Here is a 25,046-nt window from a genome sequence, read left to right as displayed (position 1 = left end):
AAGAGAGGAAGGTTAAAAATGTATTTTACATGGAAACAACAGACATCATCATTGATTTCTGCACCTGCAATGTCACAAACTAAAAAACAAAACAGACATCTCACACTCAGCCCAGCCAGGCGGGACGGGTCATCCGGATTTAATAAAAACACTTCAAAGGTCCTTCATACGTGCCAACAATATGACATCTATTAAAAGATCTCACTGTCTCCATCCCAGGAATGCTTTAGTCCCTAAAATGTCGCTTTTGGCCGAAAGGCTGAGCGGTGAGACCGCGCGCAGCACTTGGTCTCTCTCGGTGACAGGCAGACAGAGAGGAAATGAAAGAAAGAACCTTCAAAGGATTTTTGGGATGGCCATGACGAGTGGGAGACGCCACCAAAAAGCGCCGGTTCAAGACAGAAATGAGCCTTTTTTCGTCTTAAAACGTTTGATCTGGTTTGTGTGACATTGTGGCAGATTTTATTAGAAAATCACAACTACTTTATCCTTGATGTTTTCGAATGGTCTGAGTGAAAATAACGGACTCGAAGGTGAGGAGAAGGGGCATGAAAGGACACACATGTACGGCAGTCAATATTTATATGCATATTAAACAGCTTTTACATAGTTACTGTCGTGACTTGAATTAAGAAGGTGGCACATCGCTCGGGTAACAGGTAATTGACGAAAGACTTAAGGAAATAACCCCAATAACCCCAAAAATTGAAGAAGCCCAGACACACAGCCCCATTCTCAGATGAGTCAGTGGAGGGAAGAATATATTTCCCTTTGGTCTGTATGACTAAGAGCTGTCTGCAGTAATGGGACCAACATTATTTAAAGACCTTCATTTAATCTATTTAGGCTTCTTAGATGCTGCGGTTTGTTCACCACCTAATTAAATCATTGCAGGGTTTAGCGGTGAGGAGTTGCATTGAATATGAAAACTTTATGCAAATATTAAATTGGGGATTTAGAGTTTTGTGGTGGATGTGAAAACTTCATTGGATTCCTGTTCAACATCAGTGTATACAGAACTCACCCAGTCCACGATGAGGATCTTGCTGACATTGAGCCTCTGCTGGAGGAGTTTGGCAGCGATGGCCACTGAGTTGAAGTAGCAGAATCCCCTGCAAAGGAAAGCAAGAGAAAAATTAGAAGGGTCAGGTTAAAGATGAATGAAGGACCCAAGTTAATTATTACAATTTTTGCTTTTTGATATCAATTTGTTGATTTACTATCATAGAAAAAAACCCCAAAGTAAACAGTAAAAAAATGGTGCAGAAAACATTAAAGTAAAAACACAATGAAGAAAAAAATAACATGCAATGATAAACATGACAACATAATTCTTATTAAAAACAAAAAAAAATGTCACGTGATGCATCTAAATTCAAAGTACATTTATTAACCAAATGTCAATTTGGTCATTTCAATGGCTGTGGCTAGTTTAAGGACACTACCTGTAAAGTCTCTTTCCTGGGCGACAGTTAGATGGGACAGAACAAATAAAACTGACATACAGGACAGCACTTGTGCTTTGACTCACATGGGCGTGCTCTCTTCAGCATGGTGACCGGGGGGTCGGACGACAGCGAAACCATTCTGCCAACACAAATCGGCAGTTTGTCAACAAGATGTCGCAGTAAGTCCTTGACATGTAAAGCCACTTTACACAGGGAGCTGCAGCAGTTTGGTTCTCTCTACCGCGAGGACCGTAAAGCTCAAGATGGAGTCGTTTACTGCAGATGAAAGGGACCAAATCAATAAGTGGGCGCTACTTAGAACACTTCAAATCGTCATTCTGTGTGTGTGTTCATGCCTGCTGCACCAGCCCAGACACAATAATGAAGGAACGTGCTGCTATAGTGTTATTAATATGGATTTTTATCACCACTCCCTTCTCTCTGGAAAGCCATTAGTCTGAGGTATTTCATTGCGATGCTAAGGCTAAGTGCTGTGTCTGCGCTGCAGGTGGCTGCGGTGGGGGGCTAATAAAGCAGCCTTGTTAATCGACAGTGTTTGCGTCTGCGGTGCCGGAGTCCCGGGACTTCCTGCTGCGTTCAAACAGCAAGAAACCATCGGCACAGACGAACGCAGGCAGGCTGGGGTGCAAAAGCATTGCGGGGGTGTCGCTTCCTCGTTTTTATGTGCTTCTGGATGGAGGTGTATCAAGTCTACAGGTGAGACATTCTAATAAGCCAACAATTGAATGTACATGAACAAACTTGTTTTTCACTTTTCAAACATGATGAGCAGACATAAATCCAATCCCACATTTGACCCAATTGTAACGAAGCATGTGTTAGCAGACAGGACGCAGCAGCTGCATTACGGAGTGAGTCATCTTGTTTAACATCTGAGTTTATGGAGGCTCTACTGCACAAGAGTGGCGTACTCTGATGTCTTAAATCCTCACAGTACAAAATTTCCACTGCTGGAATCCTCAACGTCAACAGAAGAGCAGGAAATTGTCTGATCACATCTAGTTTAACCACTGTTTATTTAGCATCAATGCAGTGCTAAGACAACAAGAAATGCACCTACCTAAACCTGAAGAAGGCCAATGAATGATTTAATAACATTTCCCTTTAAATGTTTTGTTCTTTGGATTACAGAAATGTCCTTAATTGATTCAACAAAACCCAAAGTCTGAATAGACAGTGGTTTGAAGAAAATGTAGCTGACAGGTAGGAAACACCTGGAGTGTTGTTAGCATGTAAATGCTGAAGCAGAAATGGTAACACAATGTTCCAAAGCAACAGAAAAACACAGGTTTGTATTGATATTTTGTGGTAGCTCATTGCCTTCCTCAGCCATTCACCATAAATGTCACCATCCAAAACACATGGCTGACCTTAACTAGGACACTGAACCAAACTTAGACCTAATGATAATGACCCAGTTATTTGAAGTTTAGTCCAACAGGTATAGGTATACAAGGTATACACACACACCCACACACACTTCCAGCTTTACCTTGAGCTCTCCCAGCGCCACTTTGAAGACAAGCTCCACCACCGAACCCACAGCCAGACGTGCCGCACTGGATGAATGGACCTCGTTCCAGATGGTGTCGCTGTCCACCTGCCAAAACAGAGACGACGCAGACGTTCACTCATGTGTTGTTTACATCACATCGTTTTATGAGTTAGTGCCGTTTATAGCCTTTTCGGTGCGACAGGAGTCATAAAACTAGTCCCAACGTTGGAGGGAAAAGTCAACTGTGCTGTGGAGGGAGATATGAAAGAGTAGGGAATGAAGGGAAAAGCAATTAAAGTCACTTAGTGCAGATCTAAATAAAGTTCCAGATGCTTTTGTGCCAATGCTGCACAAGAGACAATAGTTTCATGTGGTGCATTATGTTGCCGCCATTGAGTGGCTCCTTGAATGAACAGTGATGAACATGGCAGCTACCTTCAGAGCCGGAACAGAGCTGTGACATTCTCTCCTCTTCAATGAGACTGACATGGGGCAGCCTGACCAAAGTCTCACTCCTCACTATAAAATCGAACTAGGAGCAATGCAGAGCCGATTCCACATGGAGGTCCAGTTTCTCAAACCAACAGAGCACTCCCGGAAAAAGGAAGTACTGATTGCAGGACTAGTTGTGTGGATCCTGAAGAAGGTCTACTGGCTGGGTGTGATCCCATGTGCTTTCTGCTGTACCACAAAATTGGATGGAAAGTTGCACTGCTCCCGTTAAACTGAAAACTTGACGCTTGGCCAGGAGCACCCATGGGTAGGAGGACCCAAACCTGAAGAGTTTAGCATCAATGGACATGCAGACCAGTGGAAAACAAAAATGGGAGGATTCATCCCCAGTTGGAATCCTACTGCACCATCAACAAATCAGTGTGATCAGCTGGTTTGCAGACAGCTCGGTGAAGTTTTCAGTGATTAAGTGGCAGCAAGGTCAATGAGGTAAGAAAGGGGGGCAATCTTAAACAGAAAAAACAATGAATGTGTTGGAGGGAATTAAAACCGTGGGTGCAGAAGACAGTTAAGTGACATCCAAATTTAGCAACTGCTCAAGCAGTTTCTATGCATAGGAACATCAGAATGAACAGAAATACACTGGCAGCTTGTCAAGGAGTTGCCTCTTTTTCTGATCAGCCTGACAGAGATTCTTCAGTCTCAAAGCCCTTAAGAGCAGTCTGACACTGTTTTCACATGCAATGGGTTCGGCTATGAAGTGGAAGGAAGAGCTCCAGGAAAGTTTGGGTGTGAATTTCTTCAAACAAAGACAAAAAATGGCTGGACTCGAAAGGATCAAAATGTGCACCTGTGCCCCTGCAGCTATTTTGTCATCACTAGTTTGGACAATGAAGATCTCAAGTCTACGAGCAGTGTTGTGTTGACTCGAGGGGTTCAAAGGCGATTAATGCAGAAGCACGTAGCCCAGTGTGCTGCAACACAACACACACATGCCAAATGGTCCCCGATATGCCATATGATTGATTTTAAACAGAGCGACCCACAGAATAATATACACAAGCTCCATCAGACATGACAGACACTGCAGGCGGATGGAGCTGATGATAAACACAGAGAGAAACTGGCAACAGAAAAGAGGGAACGTGTGTTTGAACCATACGCACATGTGCGCGGCAAACTGGGCCAGAGCGCCCAGAGTCAACTCAAGGCTTTTCCACTTTGAACACGTTAACCAGCCGGCCTTCCCAATCAATCAAACTTTATTTATAAAGCTCTTCTATACAGGCGAGCCTATAGAATCCCATGTGGTTAAGAACCAAACAGAGAAAGAAAGCACACACCTAACACTCATGAAAGAAGCATAATAAAACATATATATATATATATATATATATATATATATATATATATATATATATATATATATATATATACAATAAACTAATAATGAAAAATACATTATTTAATGAATAATAAATGATTAAATAAACATGACAAACGTTATTTAATCACATAACTGTGACAGGGTTTTAATGTTTCATCTCTGAACAGCCTCACTGGTTGGTCTGGATGGACTTGCACAAGACATCTAAGCTCCCTCACAGTAGATGCCCGGTAGGAGAAATTTAAATGAGTGATTGGAAAAGACAAAGCAAAATGTGATGATCGAAAGCCACTCAAACTTGTGCTTTATTTATTTAAGGACTTCACTGACTCCCAGTAGTTTGTGGAAATGGGCGGAGCCTGTCCCAGCGACTCAGGGTTTACGGCTGTGGACATTTGGAGCAAGTTGCAGGGCAAATACTGAAAACGAATGTGTGTGGAATTACGTTGAGGCTTTGTGTAGAGAGCAACATAGTTTTCAAAACAATAATAACTTACTTAATAGTGACTTAATAGTGATAATAGTTTTACACAGACCACTAGGGGGCAGTTTGGAAAAAGCTGCATCAAGAGATTAATTTTGGGGCGTAAGTCTGAATACAAATATTATCTTCTCATTTTTAACAAAAAAAACGATCACTGCAGATGATTTTACTTTAACACAATTCACAATGAATGAGAAAGATGATGAGGAGAGAGAAAGCAGCCAGTAGCGGAGTGAGTGAACGAGAGGAAGAATCATACACGTCAGGTTAATGAGCAAAGCATGGAGAGTGAACACTCCATTATTTCACCATGTTGTTTCGCCTCTAGCGTGACATGACCAGCACAAGTGAAAGGGAAGAGATGTTTATGTGTTTTGTGAGTCAAAGGTATAATAAAAAAAAAGAGCGGGAACGTGCTGGTATGACGGAATGATGGTGCTCCACAGGCTGACAGCCTAATTTCAGCCCCCTCCCCTCCAAGCCTCTGTGTGCTGGGTTGTGTGTGTGTATGGATGACAGGAAGACAACAATTTAGGCCCATTTGCCATTATAAAGAGCAGAACCGAGCTCTGGCTCTTTATGTTCCCACCACGGCAGCAGTAGGACCCCTGAGAGGGCCGGAGGGGCTCAGAGGGCTGTGCAGAAACAAAACACGCGAACAAAAACGATGCAGACGTGTAGGAGAACGCACGCAAACGCACACTACTCGGAGTCATCTATCTAAATCATTCCATCAGCTCACAAACATCAGCAAACACACACACACCGACACGTCCGCCTCACACACTCGCAGACATCTCGCTAAAGCATCTGGTTGCAATTACAAACACGGCGGAAAGGCGAGCAACAGCTTTTGTTGCCTCTGGTCCTTGTGAGGCGATGATTGTGTGTGTGTGCGTGTTGAGATGGTGTGTTTGTTTGGCGGCACAAGAACAAATGGAGCCATTATTTAGGCGGGGGGCCGGGCGAGTGGGTGTAGGAAACTGTTATTATACGAGCATTTTGATGATTCTGAAACTATGCTTGTTTGTTTCATTACCAAAGGAGATGGAGGTGTGCCAGTTGGGTATTGATCAGATTAACACCAGGTCATGAAGAAATTTTAAAAAATCCCGCTGTCTTGTTACAATGTTTTTTCCACTGAATTAACCAGCGCAGCCATTAATTGCACCTTACGCGCCAACAGGAGAGTCACAAAAGCCCAACTAACTGGCTCATCCCCTGGAGTCAGTGAAAACAGCAACTTACCCCGATGCCTCCGCACGGTAACCTCACGTACATGGGGCTAATTGAACCTGCCGGTGAGAGGAAAGGAGAGTTACAAACCAGGCAAGGGAGAGGAAACGTTGACCAGGTGAGTCAGCCATGTGCACAAAAAAGTCCATGACCCATGACCCACAGCGGTTGACCTTCTGACCATCCAGACTGTGTATGTGAGGCACAGGCACAAGCAGGCTCAGAAAAACAACGTCAACGTTTGAGGGCAACATTCAGCAAAAGAGTCTAGGCGTCTCGGTCCCGCTGAACAGATCCAAAACATTTTTACGATGTTTCTAGGCTACAGTTAAAATTTGGCAAAAATAAGCCCTTTTTAATGGGAAAGTTTGAACCGTAACAACGGATATGTACACATATTTGGGATGTTTTATGTCTCTGGCACAGACATCTAAAGATTTAGTGTTTTGTTTGTCCACAATATTAAGCGAACAGTAAAGTCTTCAACACTATTCCTCATTTATTTAATGGACCATTTCAAGTTTTTAGCACTTCCTTGCTTCTTAGATATTGAAGGAAGGATCTCAGTTAAACTGAATAATACAAAAACCAAAACTGTTAACTAATAAAGCTAAAGTAACCGACAGTATTTTGTTTCTGCTGTTGAGAAAGTATGATTTCACCACTCTACTCTAATTGCAAATAGATGGCTCTTGAACAACCAAAGCGGTTTTTGCAACCACTTGGGTTTCCTGGCGGATTTTAAGGACACTGATTAGACGGTGCTAGATTCAAAGGGATGATGGCTGCACTTAATGTTGCCAGTCGGGAGGGAAACGCACAATAAAAAATGAACTTTCTCAGAATGCAGATTGCAAGATAAGAATGCTGCACAAGTCTTTAAATGATATGTAATAGAGAATACAAAACAATAGTATTCCTGTTCGGTATGATAACACAGATTCAAATGATAAAGATAAAATGGAAAACACAATAGAAAAAAAACAGAAAGGTGAAATGAGGTGAACTACAGACAAACTAAAACACTGTAGCTGAAATGTCATTCTGTAGCTGAAATGTCATTCTTGATAATCCATCTGTGCTTGAAAACTTTCATGGGGAGAACTGAACTTAGCAAACCTGATTTTAGAGGGTTCCTGACTTCAGCCATGACTGATGCCAATGATGCACTGGGTTTTGAACCTCAAACACATTGTGATCACATGTGAGGTATAAATAGCATGGTAGAGTTTCTTACAGTCCAGCTTCTGTCTCAGTGGGTTGGTTCCATACATCAGGACATGAGGTTCTGAGTGGACAGTCTGCAGCTCCTCCAGTGAGGCTTTTCGTCCTCGGATACACTGAGGAGACAGGGAGAGAAATGTGAGCAACAAAAACAAAATAAATCATGAAATAAAAATACTTAATTCCCACCAAACTATTTCAGGGCTCAAAAAGCATTCATTGAACATGGTCAAGCACTGCCCTCTGGTGGCCACATTGGCAGAACTGCACCTTTGCGTCGGCAACACATTTTGCTTCACACATTAAAAGACTAATTACCACGTAATTGTACCAAATAATACCCAAGGCAACCTGAAGCTAATGCTTCAGCACGGAGATAGCAGGCTAAGCAACATTATAAAACAGTCAAAGCAGCAATGGGGGAAGATTTCACTCTTCCAGTTCCCGCAGCAGTGTCTCACCTCACAGTGTCCCCGCAGGCCCGTCTCCTGTAGCCGGGACCAGATGCTCTGAATGCGCCCAGCATGCTCCGGGTGGCTGGTCGTGTTTCCACATATACACTGGTGCTTCTGCATCAAGGAGTCGTACACCAGACCTGGAGGTGAAGACGTGTTTAACATCTCCGACCACAGAGGTCACACTTAAAATGACTTGGTGGGGCAGTTCTGGCTCACCAGGTACAATATATCCCTCAACACATAAATCTATACCCTTCTTTCTTTAGTTGGATCATGCACAAGTATCAAACTTACAGAGCAACCCTGTAACTTTAATGAAGCGATTGAGAGTGCATTGTGTTTGAGACGACATGCTCAGAGTTCCACGTTAACCATGACGTAGTATAGCACTGAGAGTGCAGATCATCTGCAGGTACCAGACCTGTGGTGAATCGAGGTTTGGACGGCGGCTCTTGCACCACCATGGGGAAGGAGGCGGAGGCCGGAGATGACTGAGCCCTGGACAGTGGCCGGTGACCAGCGAAAGTGACTGAGAGCCCGGCTGCTTCCATTGATGCCTGGTAGCTCCTCAGCTGTTGGATCCGCTGCTGCTCCAACAGCAACGTCTGCTGCTTACCACACACAAAGAGAGGAACTTATGCTGATTGCTTTCTCTTCAGTATAAGTATCTGGTCTGATGAAGTTTCGCAAAGCTGTGTCCTCTCGGCTTTAAAACCAATTTTGAGCAACTGTTGCAATAAAACTATACATGAAGCTGCTGCTTCATAAAGCTCCATCAATCCGACACCACGCAGCAGCTACTACACGATCATCAGCGAACTGATGTTAATGTTACTGCCCTTTATATCTGAAATACAACACATTATTTGCACATGCAATGTCTTTTCTATGTCGCTAGATGGAGCTGCAGTTCCAGGCAGCAGGAAGCCCACATTTATAATGCACAAATTGGGTGATTTCAGCGGCATACATAATTTGGAATAATAAACCGGAAACGTAAGATCAGAATTATATTGTTCCATTATAGTCATATGAGCTAAAGAGTCATCTTTCACAAAGCAGCCTGGTCAAAATTGCAAACAAAGTGATCGGGCTCCATAAACTGATTTTACAAAGTGAGAAACCCGAGCCAAGTTGTTGAATAACTAACTGGGACCAATTCTGATACAGTTTAATTCTTCCCATCCCGATGGGGCGTGTCTGCTTACACTACGGGCGCCATGGCGACAGAGAGAAGATTCAATTTGGCTAAGGGCAGTGGGGATGGGCGAGACAGACGAGGACATGGTGTCCTGAATAGATGTGGGTGTGTGCGCCTGTGTGATGATATTCAGGCTTTATTTCTCCTTGAAAGGTCCAGCTGGTCATTAAAGATTTGTTTGCACAGCAGTGTTTCATCGCATGGTCAGTAGTTGGTTTGGAGGAAGAAATCTGCCACAAAAATTGGAAGCACACACTTCCATCATTAAGTCGACGACCTTCAGTAACCCCAGATAATATTATGTAACAGAACGAGCGCTGGACAAGATGATTGGCCAAGTTGAATACGACTTTAGGCACAAACAAAAACATTCATTTAGTGTCAGACTAGCAGGACATGATGAGTCAGAGAATCAGAGATGTGTGGCCCAACATCAATAGGCTACGAGTGGGAGGCCCTGGGAGCTGGGTGTCAAATAGGATGAAATTGTACGTGCAAAAAACAGCCATTTTTATTTACTTATTTGTTATTTGTATTAGAAATAAAAAATATATTCATTTTTCAAAATTCATTTTTTGGGTCTTTCATTATGTAAATTATAATAATTATTAATAATTACGTGCATTATTTTAATATATTAGGGACTTTTCCAATCGGACCATAATAATTAGAATAAACCAAACTTTTTTTCCAACAGTCTTTTGATGTGTTCTAATGAATTGTTTGACTACATCTCCCTTTCCAGCCCTTCCTTACCTGTCTGAACAGCAGCTCCTGCTCAGCCTGTCTCTCCCTCTCCTCCAGCTCATGTGGGTCTGGGGGCTCCTGCTTGATCACCAGCCCGCGAGCAACCTCGTGCACTGAGGTAGAGGAGGAGGACGATGACGAAGAGGAGAGGCCCTGGTGCTCCCTGAGCTCTTCTTCTGTCTCCTCTGGGTGACTCTGGTGTTGACGGGCCGAGACAGACGGGCCTGAGCTGGGGGCTGAGACCTGATCTCCAGGCTTGGACATGATCTGGAAGAAGACAGCAAAGTTTAGTTAGAAAACAATGCATCTTTATTTCCAAATTACAGTTCAATAACTGGGCAGCATGGTGACAGTGGCTAGTGCTGCAGCCCCACTGCCAGAAGGTCATAGGTTTGACTCCAGTTTGAGGCACATCTCGGGTTGGAGAAAAACTGTATCCTTTCCGGGCAGGGTTTGTACATACTCCCTCCGCTTGTGTGGGTTTCCTGTGAGCACTCTGGTTTCCTCCCTCCATCCAAAAGCACGCACCGATGACGAATTAGTGACCGCCCCTGACTCTAGCGGGTATCAGTAGAGGGGAATGAAATGATTCTCTCTCACACACACCAGAGCCCTCGTCCATAAGTGGGCCACTCAGCTGCTGGCTCTGGATCTAAACTTAACATAAACATAACGGTCTAACTCTACAGAGTTTTGATTCCTGTGGTGTTATGTAAGTTTATTTGGTTGAAGTTTTGGTGCGCTGTTGGTCATGTTTTATAGCCAAGCAGAAAACTTAGAATTATAAAGCACACCAATGCAATAAACTCAAACTTATGTGGCTATGAAGATGAAATATGGATTTATTAACGTTATGGAGAATGGGCTTCATTGATGTGCTACCAGTGCTTCGATCTCTCCTGTTTGAGAACTATGAGCTCCGTAACAATACTGCTAGCTGCTGTCCGATTGAGCCCACTGCTCATACACATAGAATGCATGTAAGGCATTAATATTGGGTAAAAAATAATCACACTGTGGGAGGAAATGAGTGGCTTGATGGTGGCATGCTCTGCCCCAGTGCCTTTCTAGTTATGATTTTCAATCTCCTTCCTCCCAGCCGAGATTCCTCCTCGACCACCGTCTCACAGCATTCACTCACTCAAGTGTTCTGTTGCTCACTGTTTCTGGTACGTTCCCTGTCGTGCACAAATTCTCGCCCAAGCTTGCTGGGTCTTGCCCACTCCCTTGCGTTCTTACCCTTGCACTTGTTCTCTTGAATTCTCTCTCACAGATGCCATCTCAGTCTTCTCTGCAGGCTAAACCTCAATCGTGTCCGTCAACAAGGAGTCCCTGACTCATGGCTCAGGTACCACTTGGAGAAAAATCTATGAGTCACGTGACCAGTTGTCTAAAACTAGATCGGCTAGAGAGGGAATTTGGACTTCTGATGAACTGGACCAGTTCTGAACTTGTCTCCTGATATAAACACGGCGGAGAGTTCACGTTTTGTCAGATGGCAAAACTTGTCTGGGCCTGTAGGATCAGACAAACAAACGAAGGACGTGTGGAGAGTGAGCGAGTGTGGGGGACAAGAGGGGGAGGTGGACTTTAGGAATCTGGTTGTGGCAGCAGTCCTTGTCCCTGTCTTCAGCCTTGATGTGGAGGGTCATGATTGGACTGAACCTCTGTGTATGAAACAGTCACACACTCACACACACTCACGGCTGGCACGGTGCCCAGGGAACAGTCCATTGACGTCAGAGAGCGGGCCCTTGCCTCATCCCAGTCCCTCTTCTCCAAACAAACTCAAAACACACATCCACTCCCGCTGAACTGATTCTCGCTCTCCTTTTCTCCCTGGTGTTCCTCTTCCTCCACATCATTATGTACGAGGACAATGCTTAAGTGGTCGTGTCAGCGAGAAAAGGAGAGCAGGAAGTGGGAAAGGTACTCGTGTACACAAACACTTGACACTAGTTGACTCCCAGTCTAATTCTCACTCTGGCGCACTTCAGCTACGACATTATGAGCGACATCACTCCGAACTGTGTGTAATCTCAGCTAGATATCGGAGTGGAGTCTGCAAACCGGTTCCTTCACAGGCAACACACGTGGCTATCTGTACTTCAGTCAAATCAGGGTTGGAAAGTACTGACCAGTCAGGATCGTCATGGCCCATTTATGCTCAACATTCCAGATCCAGACACGGACAGAGCCTTTAATCTGTGCTCCGGGCTAAACGGTGCAGTACCAAGAGAAACTGTGGGGGCAGAGTAGCTATTGCTCCCCGATACATAGCTATAATAAGACACAACGAACAATGGTAGAAATTCTCCGTCCTACAGTTGCAATATATTTAACGGACAAAACATCCACTGTCTCGGTTTTTCTCTTTAGTGCAAGATGTACATTCTCAATACTTCTTCCACGGTCGCCATGTTTGTTTTGGAGTTTGTCGTTGACTCTGGGGCGCCTCCCGGTGGATATATTGGGGAACATCAATGCTAACAAAAAGAACACGGTGTTATGTGATCAGTGACATGATTTCAAAAGGACGGCTAAATTTTTGTACATGAAGAGATCATAAAAGCAACTTTATGAACCTATACACGACTCACATGATCAAATTTGGTGTGTCGCACAACTATAAAGATGCAGAAATTGATCAAAATTATAACTCTATACGCTCTCAACACTGACAAGACTCCATGTCATCACCAGTCAATTTAGGTATCAGCGGAGGAAGGACTTTGTTGGATCAGGGAGCGGATATGCCATTAGCTTTACCTCTATAACCAGTTAAAGGAATATGGTCCTCCTTGTCTCCACGGCAACAACCTCTCAGCCTTGTCACTGGAGTTAATTTGATTCATAGGGAGGAAAAAGAAATCAGTGTCACCTCCAGCAAAAAAAAAAAAAAAAAAGAAATAGAGGATTCACACTTGCGTCAACAAGCAGCATTGACATTCAATTTTTAGGATGGAAAATGAATTAGTGAAGAAATTCACATCCACCCATCACACAGCTTGAGGTCAGCCTCTGAGGCTACAAATACATCTATGTAAACACACATTATGAGAGAACAATGTTGTCTTTCAGAGCTGCTGTGCTCGATTTGTGCAGTTAAAAGCTCGTGACATCTTGACCATCCCATGAAGTAAGATCATCAGTGCAATTTAATTGTTTTTTAAATCACAGGATAAATAATTCACTTAACAAGACAAGTGCTGGAAACCACCCAGAGAGGCCCAAACCAAAAAGAACCAAAAAGCGTGGGGCCTGTGTGATGACACAGAGGTCGACACATTTGTGCATGCATGCTGAGAAGCAGCAGCAGAAAACAATCGTTTAAAGGTCAGTAATGATGAAATGATTAATCAAGCAGGAATGTGAGTCTTTGTGGGGAGACGTTGGTGACAGCGTCCAGGTCAGAGCTTCAAAGAATAATTCACCTAATTGATAATTACGTTGTCATTGAACCGTTTGTTACGTCACAGCTATTTTTATTCCTCCTGCGGAGAAGCTCGACAGATATGGCCAACATACTCTTTCTTTTACTGACCATCACTGCTGACTGAGAAAAAAATGAGAAAACATAATCCAGCTAGTTTTACACGCAAAAACATTTGCAGGGTTTCCAAGTTTCAGGCGTGTCTGCAGTGACAAGGCTGATCAGAGAGGAAAAAGGCTTTTAAGATGACAAAACTCTGAATGGAATTCCAAGGAATTCTGAAGATTCAAGCAAGTTAACAGAGGCAAGTTAACAGGCAGCGGGATCCTGCCAGTAGCTTCTGCTTGTCTCAAAGATGAAGTCATGCAAGTCATTGGTCAGTACAATGATACTGCAAATGGCTCATCTGAATGATCTTTTTCTTTTTCCACTTGCATCACCTTATTTTACTCACATTGCTATTCTATTTTTGGGTTTACAAAAATCCAGCCACAGGCGAAGTTAAAAGTGAAATGAATGTGAAAAGGTTTGGAGCGAACATAGGTCTTTTATTAACAGTGTGCTGACTTAAATATTCTGCTGGTTAGGTATACAGGTACCAACTGACAATGACCACCAAATATATCTGTCACCACTACGTCTCCATCTTGTGGACTCAATTTCCTACCCAGCACAAAAAAGTGTCCCTCATCATCCCTGTCGAAGTGTGTTTAGTGGAGAAATTATATTACGCACTGATTGGAGCTGCTGCTCTTGAAAAAGCTCCATTTTATCAGGTGACATGTGGCTTAAGCAGCTGATGCAGGGAAAAAAAGACCTTGCACTGAGAATCATTGAAATCATCACTAAGAGCTGCCAGTGTGTTGCTCTTCTCTCATTACTCAGGGTGTGATCACATGAGCGACTGTGTTAAGAGTCCAGTGTTTTTCAGTGTCTATTTTGTCCTGCGCTGCTTGCCTAGCAACTGCACCACTTAACTGGGGTCAAAGTTTGTCACCTTTCATGTTTAGTGTTTATCTGTGAATTTTCCCAAATCGCTCCCAAACCCCAGGCACCTTTTTGGAAAGCCTTTGGATGAGGCTGAGAAAGGAGAACGCTGCCTGTTGAGTCTGGACGTGGTGGGAGTTGTCATCCTCTCTGCACTCGTCTAATGACGCTCCTATTCTCCTTTACATCTAACACACGCATTCACAGTGACACATTGAGTCACATTTCCTCTATGACCATGTTTGGCGAGGCTTCCTGCACGGCTCAGTTGCCAGGGCGACAGAGAAGCAGGCACTTGCCAGCACAAGAAAAGAAAATGACTTGTTGATTAGAAGCTGCTTTATCTCACTCCCAAGAAATGGCAGGCTCCTCAGACTTCAGGCCGACGCACACCGATGCTGCTCATCAAGCCCGCGTGTCCAGCGCTGTCATGAATACATAAAGAACATGAGGAGGCACCTTGTTAATGATGTGCTGCTGCTGGAACTGCTGCTTGTGCTTTTCGAGGAACTGCTGGTGCTGCTGCTGGACCACCAGCTGCTGCAGGGCCTGCGCCTGCCCACACTGCTGCTGAGGCAGGGGTGCTGACTGGGTTCTCCCCAAAGGATGGTGGCCCCGGGCGAGCTTGGAGACGGAGGGCGAGGGAAGTGGCAGGCCACTCAGGCCAACTGGGACACAGAGATGCTTGAGTGAACTTGTGTTGTTGGCCGATAAACTTGCAGCGTTTCTTGACACAAACCTATGGGATTGTGGCTCTGCTCCAGCAACACCATGTGCTGCAGGAGGGGGCTGTGAGCAGCTGCGGACCCTCCGGCCGCCTCTCTGTCCAGTGCTGACGATGCCAAGTAGGATGGTAAGTGTGAAGTGGGGAGGAAAGGAGAGGTCAGAGGAATGCCCTGCTGCAGTGCCGGCAATGCCAAGCGACTCTCGCCGTCCTGGTGCGACGATATCACCTGATCGGAACAGAGAGACCATTCAGACCCTGGTACTTGATGCAGTCATTTCACCCTTTGGCTAAGAAAGGGTTAGGGTTAGATATTGTGAACAAAAACAAACAAACAAAAAAACGGACATGTGAAAGAACTATAGCAACTGTTGTATTCCACTTTAGCTTACCTAGTAAAAGTTCAGTTGCGTGTTAAATGATGCCCAGCTGTTACTAATACAAGTTATTTTAGGGATTGTTGGAATTTTCTGGCGTGGGTCATTCCTATAGGGAAGACCAAATAATTAGGCCACTACTTCACACTTTGCAACAAAAAATATAAGTAGTGGTGACAAATTAATTTGACACTATTTAGGCTGGGGATCCCTTAACAGCAACCATAATGCTTGTAAAAAGTAATTACTTAAATTATACTTGATATAGTTATTAATATATTTAAGGTAAGTTGGCGCGTGGCATAGCAGTTTAATTCTTAGTATAGTTTTATGGACCTTCACTTTCTCAAGCTATGTTTTCCCAGACCCTTGGAAGAAGAGTATGATATATGATAATGCAAATACAATGAACACTATTTGAATAATATATCACATTTCAGCTCTAGATATTTGTCTGGCTGATCCATATATATCATTTCTGTCACGTCTTCACTGCCTGGAATTCTCATACACTGAAATAATCAGCTGGCCTTTTTAATTGCATAAAATTCACCCAAATCTTCCTATTCTCACCATATCTTCATCATCTTCCCTGGTCACAGCAACCATAACCATATGCTCCTTTGCTGCATCCAGAAATGTACTCAAACCTGCTATCATTAACTTAACATGACAATGTTTTTTCTCGTTGTAGAATAAACCCCATCATGCAGATGAATGAACAAATGATGGAATAGTTTGTAACAGCCACATATTCTCAGTCAGTGAGCAACTGTGTGCTTTAAATGATTCCACAAAAATCTAGACACTGTTTTAGAGCACTGTTTGAGGGGGAAGCATGCAGAGACTATAAAGATTTAGTGTGGGGGCTGAACTGTCATGTGCGCTTGTGTGTGTGCGGAGGAGGCATCGCAGAAAATCTGAAGTTAACTGAGCGGGATAGTGTGGATCATCTGCGTCAGAAAGTAAACACTGACTAAGTCTGAGCGCTGTGAGACGTGCAGTGTTCCTGATCGTCATGGTGATCTGCAGGCTGTTATTTTTTTCCTGTCTTCTTCTGCTGTTGAGGATGTGAATGAAAGCGGCAGTATGAACAGCATTGCACTCCACTACCCAGGAAATGTCAAGTTATGTTTTATTAAATGACAAGATTTGATCAAGCTAACTAAAGTACTGTATAAAATATATCTATAAAAAATACTGGTTAATTTGAAGGTGAAAAATATTTTTCTTAATGGGAATGTATGTATATTTTTTGAATGTTTTTTTTCAATCAATAAGTAGTCAAATCATATGCCAGATTTGTGTGTCAGTTTGTCTTTAGTGTCATTGTCAGGTCGACACTCAAATTACCAGGAAATACAAAATCAAAACAATGACACTGGTGTAGTGTCTACACGTGCCTCTACAACCTTAATATTTGTTAGCCTTTGTGGTCTGATCTATTTCAATCATCAGACGGCAAAAGCGAATACATAAGCTAAATCAATTCTCACAACGTGTTAAATACATTTGCATACACTTTGTGTGCAAATGCATTTGCAAACAGTGTGTCTAGTGATGGGAAACACACACACATATAACATCTCTTGAACTATGTCCACTAACATCAATTAATGCTCATATCAACTCTTCATAAATCCTTACTATTAAAAATTACCAGAGGCAAATTCACCGCCAATAGAGTCGGTTTATACTGTGTTCACCTCCACTTTCTGAATCATAAAGCTAAAGCTAAAACTTCTTAGTCAGGATGGGACGTTATCGTCCAGCATATGAGCATCACATTCCTCTTACACTAAAGCTGGCCACTCCATTCATGTTGTGCGCTGATGGTGAATGAATCCTAATCGCACCGGGTGACTCGGTCATTGAATAATCGGAGTTAATTGAGACAATTGGAATGCTAAATATTTGTATTACGTAAGATGGCACACAAGGCGAACTCACAGTGGTTCCAGAGCCGGTGGCAGGCAGCCCCAGAGTGATGTTGGGCAGAGACGGGGAGGTATAGAGGGACAGATGGCTCATGCAACCTTCCCTCGCAGCCAGGCGGTGGAGAAGAGAAGCCTAAACACACACACACACACACACACACACAAATATCAAGACACACAAGCTCCTGGCAGGCATGTTTAGAATGACAGACAAACAACATGGCTTACCTCTCCAGGGCTGCCGGACATGGTGACCCCGTTCTCATTAGGGATGTTACTGGAGCTGTTGTTGGGTGAGCTGGGACCTGAGCCTGGAGCACTGTTGCATGCTGATTCTTAAAAACAAACAAAACTCAATTTAGCGCATGATCTCTGCCTGATTTCACACTTTTAATTTTCTCGGCGGTACCATGACAATATCTTAACTCAACGCATGCAAAATCAATTTCTATTCTGTATAATATATCATGTAATATATATTTTTATATGAAAACAAGTCATCAATTACATGTGTGCCACATGGTTTTCGGAAACATTTGCAGTGATATTCACACCCATTTTACCCTCATAAATAGACCCGTGTGTGTGTTTAAAAAACAGAAGCAGGAGGTTCCTCGATGCAACAGCTGGGTGTGTTTTCTAAGGTGACATGAGTAAGGGCAAATGAGTGTCTCATTGTAGCCTGTTTCCACTCATTAGTACTGTGTGCAAAGAAAAACAAAACTCACTGAATTAAAAAAACAACTATGGGCACATTGCTTGCTGCCGAGCGAGCCAGAGTGGGAGGGCTTTAATTTACCTGAGGTATTAAAACATACATGTTTTTCTTCACACAATGGAGAGCACTTGCGAGATTATAAAACCTCAATCCATTCACATTTTGCTAGAGCAACACAAAACTGACAGAAAACTAGCGCTCACTTGCACTCCTCTATATATAGATGACCATGTGACTCATGCTACATACTCTAAAAAGCAGTCATGGTGGAGGCAGCCCATTATGTCTGTGGCATAATTGGGAGGTTGAGGATTTAAGGATGAAATCTTTACATTTTCAAAAAGAAATATAAACAATGAAACAAAGTTTGTGAACGCTCAGCCAGCAGCATAGACAACACCCTGGGTGTGAGTTGAAAGCATTGAAATATTTAAGGTAGGAAATGATGGCGCACTGGAAGAGAAAATAAAACATCCATATTTGTTGCCTGCGAAAGTTTGGCATCAAAACAAGACAAAAATAAATCTGGTGCAACAAATCACTCACCAGCGATATCAAGAGAGCGTTTCTTGGCAGTGGTGATGGGACCGTCTTTCCTTCGAAGGAGTGGGCTGCTGCGTCGCTCCGTCACTTTCTGCTTTAGTCGAGACCGAAGCTTCAAGTTTGGCTCGGAGGCTGTCGAGGCACAGATGGAAAGGAAAATTGATTGATTGCACAAACAGTATTACATATTTGACTGATGTCACACGACATATATTCAAGCTCTTGCTATTTTGCAGGTGGAGCACAAAATTGATAACATTATTTCATGCAATGATACTGAAGTGAAGTTGCGAGTTGGAACCAGATCAAGAGTTTCCCAACAGCAATAAAGCATTGTGCGCATTATGTTCACTTTGGTGGCAACGTTCTTCAGTCAACATACAGTATTTCAATAACTCTGATTGGACACACACTTGTTTACGTCCATTATGACCCATGTAGATAACCACAACACTCTTGGAATAACAAGAATTGTCGCCGCTTCACTGTCTGGAGCTCTTTTGTCATGAGTTTCTGGCCTCATGTTGATTTGACTAATGAGCAGGTCCCTATAGGCCACGCAGTACGAGCAGGCTGACAAATTAGGTGGCGCTGCCATAATCATGTGACAGTTGGAAGCGCCGCAGCAACAGACCGAAGCAGGCACTTGACAGCTTTGTTGACCCAACAGTTTAACTTTCGCGCTTCTCCTGCAAACACAGGCTTTCAGAAAGGCTCCACCACAGGAAGCAACGTGAGGGTTTAGTGTACAACGCCTCATACGAGTCTCCTTGCATGGGATTTTTCCAGAACCAGATTCACACTGTGGCAGAGCTGATAGTGGTTGGATGAATGGAGTCATACAGCATTAGGTCAGGGAGAGGCCCCGGCACTTTCTAGCCAATCCCATCTATTTTTTCTCCGTCTGACAAACCCAAACACTGGCAGCTTTATTCCCTTCGCCACCGCTTAATTACTTGGACGCTTAACCAAAAGTTGACCTTGTGCTCATCCCACGACCTCGCATCATTCAGACCGTGCTACATTCATCAGCCCTGGAGTGAGAGCCTTGATTTTATTCCATTTTTTTTAGTGCAGCAACACTAGTGAGCCACTGTTATAGTGATTCATATCAAGAGGTACAACTGTCCATTGAGCACGTATCTTCACTCTTCTTAAAGTAACTTAAGTCAATGCTCATCAGGACAGAAACACATGACGACAGAGATTTTATCGAGCAATTTCAGACTTCAGTTGCCCACATACATTGACAAGCCTATGCCTCCCATGACAACAACATCCACAGTGTAATTTGTGGCAGACCGCCCACAGCCTTCTTCAATAGGAAATCAACTTGATGTCAACAGACTCAGCTTGAAATTCGACACACATCTCCTTTAACAGCTTATCAAGGAAGCTTCAGCCAGCCTGAAAGCGATTGATAGCAGCGCGAGCCCTCATTATACCGCCGCGTCACCAGCAAGAGAACAATTGAGCATCTATAATGTCTAAGTACTTTTTCAAATGCACTTACAATTTTCAAAGGGAAACAATCTGCTGGACTTATGAAACTCAATTATTTAAAAACATGCTTCTCCTAAGTGGACGCCACTCCTCCAGTATCTTGAGGGCTAAAACGCTGTGCATTAGCTGAACTCGAGAAATGGAGAGAGACAGCCCGAGAGAAAGACTCTTAGAGAGTGGCGTTTGAGTTTAATTTTAGCCTGCGCGCACAGAATGGGTGGACATTTCTGAGGTGCTTTTCCAACATTAACAGTACAGTAACACCAATAGCAGAAGGGAGTCCAGAAAAATTCATGACTCCATGAGTCTGGACATCCAGCACATGCCCTTTGCTTCAGTTAATATACATTCACATGGTTTGGACAAGCAAAATGGCAAGAGCTCATTTTTTAAAATTTATTTTTAAAGGTTTGCTGAGCTTTTTATTTTGAACTGACTTGTGCCAATTATCTTCAGTGCTACAGAAGTAAGAAGGTCAGAATTCTAGGGCTGTACTAGTGTACTAGGGCTGGGGTTCACCAAGACCCTTATGACAGTACCATGATATTTGGCCCATAGTAGCAATAATATCCTTGTGCTGCGACTAAATATACATTGAACGAAATTCTGTCCACGATACTTCACAATATTTTACTTTTAGGATGTCAAAAATGTTTTGTTGTTTCAATATTGCCACTTGCTGAATTGATAATGTATGGCTTGACAAAGTATCTCAATATATTGTAGTATCAATATTTTGGCTTACCACTAGATCTTCCTTTTGCAAATCATCTGTGAGGACTAATAATGTACAAAATAATGGCAATTGAACTCGCTAACACTCGTGCTTATCTAATTTTGAGATCAAACAAAAGCTCTGAATGAACGTTTATCCCAAGATCCTCCGGTGGTTGACATGGATTTTCGTTGACATGTACCTTACTTACACTACATCACACATCCACTGGTATCATTTCGCCTTACATTTCTGGGAGACTGTTGTAGAGTGAAGAAAAGTTGTTAATAATTTATGCCACTGTTCTTCTGATCTTTCTACCTACTTCAAAAGCTAACCGACCAATAAGCCTTGGACCATTTTACACTTACCAGTCTGGGCTGGAGGCCTATTGGACATAAACAAATGCACTTCTAAGATACAAAGTAAACACAGATCTGCTGTCACCAAAGGTGACTGTGGACGAGCTGCCGGTGGGCCGGAAGAGGGCAAATGGTAACAAATGTAGGCAAGGTAGGTGTCCAGGTTCTATATCCTGAGTAATTAACAAATGGAAGGATTGAAATGGAGAAAGTGTGACAAACTAGAGGTCAGGGGAAGTACGCAGATCCGGAAGACAGGCAGGGGTAGCCATGAGCCTGTCCATCCCAGGACACAGTGACTTTGGAGGGTGTTAATGGCCACCAGGCAGAATCACAATAGCCTGCACATGTAGGAATGAACACACACATACCCACACTAACTCACAATAGAGAGCTCAGACTGGTTTTATTGCTGACGCTGGGGTTTTACAGTAGCCCCTCCCGCTCTTCTGTCCATCTCCTCCTGCTCTCCCCTAAGCTCCTGTCAAATTTTCCTCTGGCAGTTTTGCGTGAGAGGAGCGCACTTCATGATATCGCGTTCGGGGTTAATCAAGTCAATGGAATAAGCAGGAGAAACACTTCAAATCAGAGAATGAATAACCAACTGCCCATTATATAAACTCTTTCTCGAACAGACATACTACACTGGATCACAATGTTTCTCTATCTTTCCAATGGTCACAGTCTTGAGGACTCTAAACCTATTAAGTCACTTTCTGTCCGCACAATCAACTTAAACCAGCCCTTTTGGCATCACAAAATATGTGCTTATCTTATCTACTTGCACATGAAACTCAACCACAGAGGGGGCCAACACAACAACAGTGTGAGAGTGGAGGCTGAACAGGCTAAACATTGTTGTTTACTCACGAAAAGCATTGTCATGATACTGGCTGCCATCATGCTAATTGAAGTTCTGTTCCAGCACATAGCGGGACTGGTGGTGCGAGTGCTTCAAAACAAGTGTGCTACTTTTAACAGTTATTTAACAGTTAGTTGTTATGAAATTATACCAAGGGCGATACAAAATTGCCGGATGTGGCCTGCGGGCCATGGGTTTTACACGCTTCAGCTAGAATTAATTATGAATTACAGAAATGGACACAGATCCTCAAATGATCCATCTTTTTGAAGAACTCATGTACTTAAATCAAACAACTTTTCTACACAGTAAGAATTTCTTTCTGAGGAGAGAAAAATGCTGCTGGTGAAGTGACTGATTTTAGACATATCCTAGAAATACGAGTGTCTTTTCAAATGATATTGGAAGCCTACTGAACATATCAGCATATGTCTGGTTCCACAAAACTCTTTATGATATGAAATATTTACAAAAATGTACATAAGCCCCACCCATGCAGGAGTTGGTCAGGAGGAACCTTCAGCTTGCCTCTGCTGACAGGAATGCCTCCCACATGAAAACTCTTGGGGAAAAACGTGATATTTTATGGAATTTGTTGTCTGACGAAGTGCGTTGGTGATACATGATAGAGCAGCTCCTTGTAACCGCACACTTGCAAGTTAAAATCACTCACACCCAAAGCACCACTTCCTTGTCAGTCCAAACGACGTGCACCGTCCTGTCCACATGCTTTCTATACCCATTGTTTATTTGGAAATGACCACACTGATGTAGTCACTGGAATGTCTTTGGAACACTGAGACTCACAAAACAAACCTATCATGTGCAAGTACTGGAATCTGTCTACAGGTCAAATGACTGCGAAGTGGCTCAGTTTGGTGTTTCTCTGGCCCGTCTGCTGGCATCGATGAACAGATTGTTCTGGAGTAGATCGAAGACCGTAAGAAGGTGGGCGGGTTGAGAGCTGCGCTGGAGGCAGAGTCAAGCAGAAAATGATTTCAACAAAGCAAGTTCCGCTTGCCGATTAGCGCACAGAGGCATGCAATGTGAAGCTAACTTTTAATGTGGTGTTGAAGCTTGCTGAAGCACTTTATGAGCATCCCACTTTGTCAAGCATGGACTTGTGTGAAGCAGCATGTGCATGTTCCCAGCTCTGACCACTGTCCATGGCAAAGCAAGGCAATGCTCCAAAATTTGACTCAAGAATCAACCCATCCCAACAGCTTTTTTCCTCGCCTATATTTAAGGGACAAGTACCAGCACAATAGCATCATTTGTCATGTGGAAAAAGATCAAACCAAAAAAAATCAAAAAATCAATTTGACCTTAGCGTACACATCAGTAAGAGTTTTCTCCGCTGCCAAATAATTTCCCATAATAGATAGCCGCGTGAGAAAAAAAGAACAACTTTAATGGCAGGCTGATCAATTCTCACACTTCATGGTCACCATTAAATCTGTGCAAAATTCCCAAACCCTCCGCATCTGATGACTTATCAATACCTGATTAAACGTTTGAATAAGTGCTGCTTAATATTTCAGCAGCCTGTGGAGGAGGAAACTGCCTCGCTCATACAAAACATATTGATCAGTGGCTCATCTGTGTTGACAGACAGCAATCTGGAGCGGCTGGAGTGGTGATGGGGGAAGCCGGACTGCGATTTCACATAACAGGAGGAGGGGGATTTATGGAAATCAATCGAGCAGTTTGCTGAAACTCATCAACGGAGCTTCCCAGAAATATCTGACGCTGCCTATGCATTATATAGATGGATGCTGGTCGACAGACGGACGGGTGGGCTGTTACATGACTGTGACATTTACCAGAATGTAAAGTATATGTATGTAAAGTATAAGAAATTGTTGAGGAATAAAATTACAAATGTTCAATTCCAGAATGCACCAGTGGACAGCAAGGCACCGCCTTTATACTATTTGCCATTCTACACATTTCCAGTGGCTAGTTTTCTATTTGTGAGTTCAGAGATCCACTGTTAGCTTGACAGCTCCATAGCATTGACAAGAAAATACTGCAGAGTCTGTCCATATCCTGGCATCTCATCGTTGTACTTCAAAGCTGTAAGCTAAGCTAGACGTTAAACTTCATATTAAGATCCTGTATTTAGTGTACTGCGTGTGCGTCAGCCAAGGGTCAGGGTCACCATTACAAGTTACGTCTGCCTCACAGACCGAACAGACTTCCTGTCACAGCTCTCAAAGTGTCTCTGTGCCGCTCGGACCCGGACAAAGGAAGCCTGTCATCGCCAACTGTATGTCTGAGAGAAAATGGTTCTTAACATATTTACTACTCACACGCACACTTTACTATGTTGGTGAGGAACAACGTCATCTGTGACAGAGGAGGATGCCACGGTGACACACATCTGTGGTGGCCACTGTCCTTCACTTCCTCTTGTAAACAATCCTGCTCTGTTTGAGTGGCAATTCAGAGCCAAGTTGATGCAAAGCACTCTAAAAACTACAGAGTGCTGGAACCCACCTGCTTCAGATTCACTAACATGTTCTATTCAGAAATCATGTCAGAAGTCTAGAAATTAAAAACACACTAAAAAGGGTTAAGTAAAGGGCAAAAAAAACAAAATGATATGATTTGAGGGAAGCGGAAGTAGAACACTGCTGTATATATGAAAGTGAAGAAGGAAAAGACGTGCAAAACAAAAACAAAAATCCAGTATTTTTTTACACAACAGGCAAAGATTTTTGTTTCTGAT

General features: G+C 43.2%; 1 protein-coding gene across 3 annotated transcripts in view; it reads right to left on the bottom strand.

Moving 5' to 3' along the window:
* The window catches only part of hdac4 (histone deacetylase 4), a 124,327-nt gene that overhangs the window by 19,986 nt on the left and 79,295 nt on the right, over nt 1-25,046 (bottom strand). For 2 of the 3 annotated variants that reach the window (XM_053876647.1, XM_053876649.1), the window contains 13 exons: nt 18,877-19,005; nt 17,841-17,947; nt 17,626-17,745; nt 15,314-15,527; nt 15,034-15,242; nt 10,164-10,421; nt 8,628-8,817; nt 8,210-8,343; nt 7,762-7,864; nt 6,537-6,583; nt 2,962-3,069; nt 1,532-1,587; nt 1,025-1,112 (listed from right to left, as the gene is read on the bottom strand). In XM_053876647.1, the coding sequence (XP_053732622.1) occupies nt 1,025-1,112; nt 1,532-1,587; nt 2,962-3,069; nt 6,537-6,583; nt 7,762-7,864; nt 8,210-8,343; nt 8,628-8,817; nt 10,164-10,421; nt 15,034-15,242; nt 15,314-15,527; nt 17,626-17,745; nt 17,841-17,947; nt 18,877-19,005 (1,763 nt within the window). The remainder of the gene's footprint in view (nt 1-1,024; nt 1,113-1,531; nt 1,588-2,961; nt 3,070-6,536; nt 6,584-7,761; nt 7,865-8,209; nt 8,344-8,627; nt 8,818-10,163; nt 10,422-15,033; nt 15,243-15,313; nt 15,528-17,625; nt 17,746-17,840; nt 17,948-18,876; nt 19,006-25,046) is intronic. The other variant, XM_053876648.1, reaches the window with a different exon arrangement.

The sequence above is a fragment of the Synchiropus splendidus genome, chromosome 10 (genome assembly GCF_027744825.2).
Source record: "Synchiropus splendidus isolate RoL2022-P1 chromosome 10, RoL_Sspl_1.0, whole genome shotgun sequence".
NCBI lineage: Eukaryota > Metazoa > Chordata > Actinopteri > Syngnathiformes > Callionymidae > Synchiropus > Synchiropus splendidus.
The sequence above is the reverse complement of the archived record's forward strand: the minus strand, read 5'-3'. Positions and strand labels throughout refer to the sequence as shown.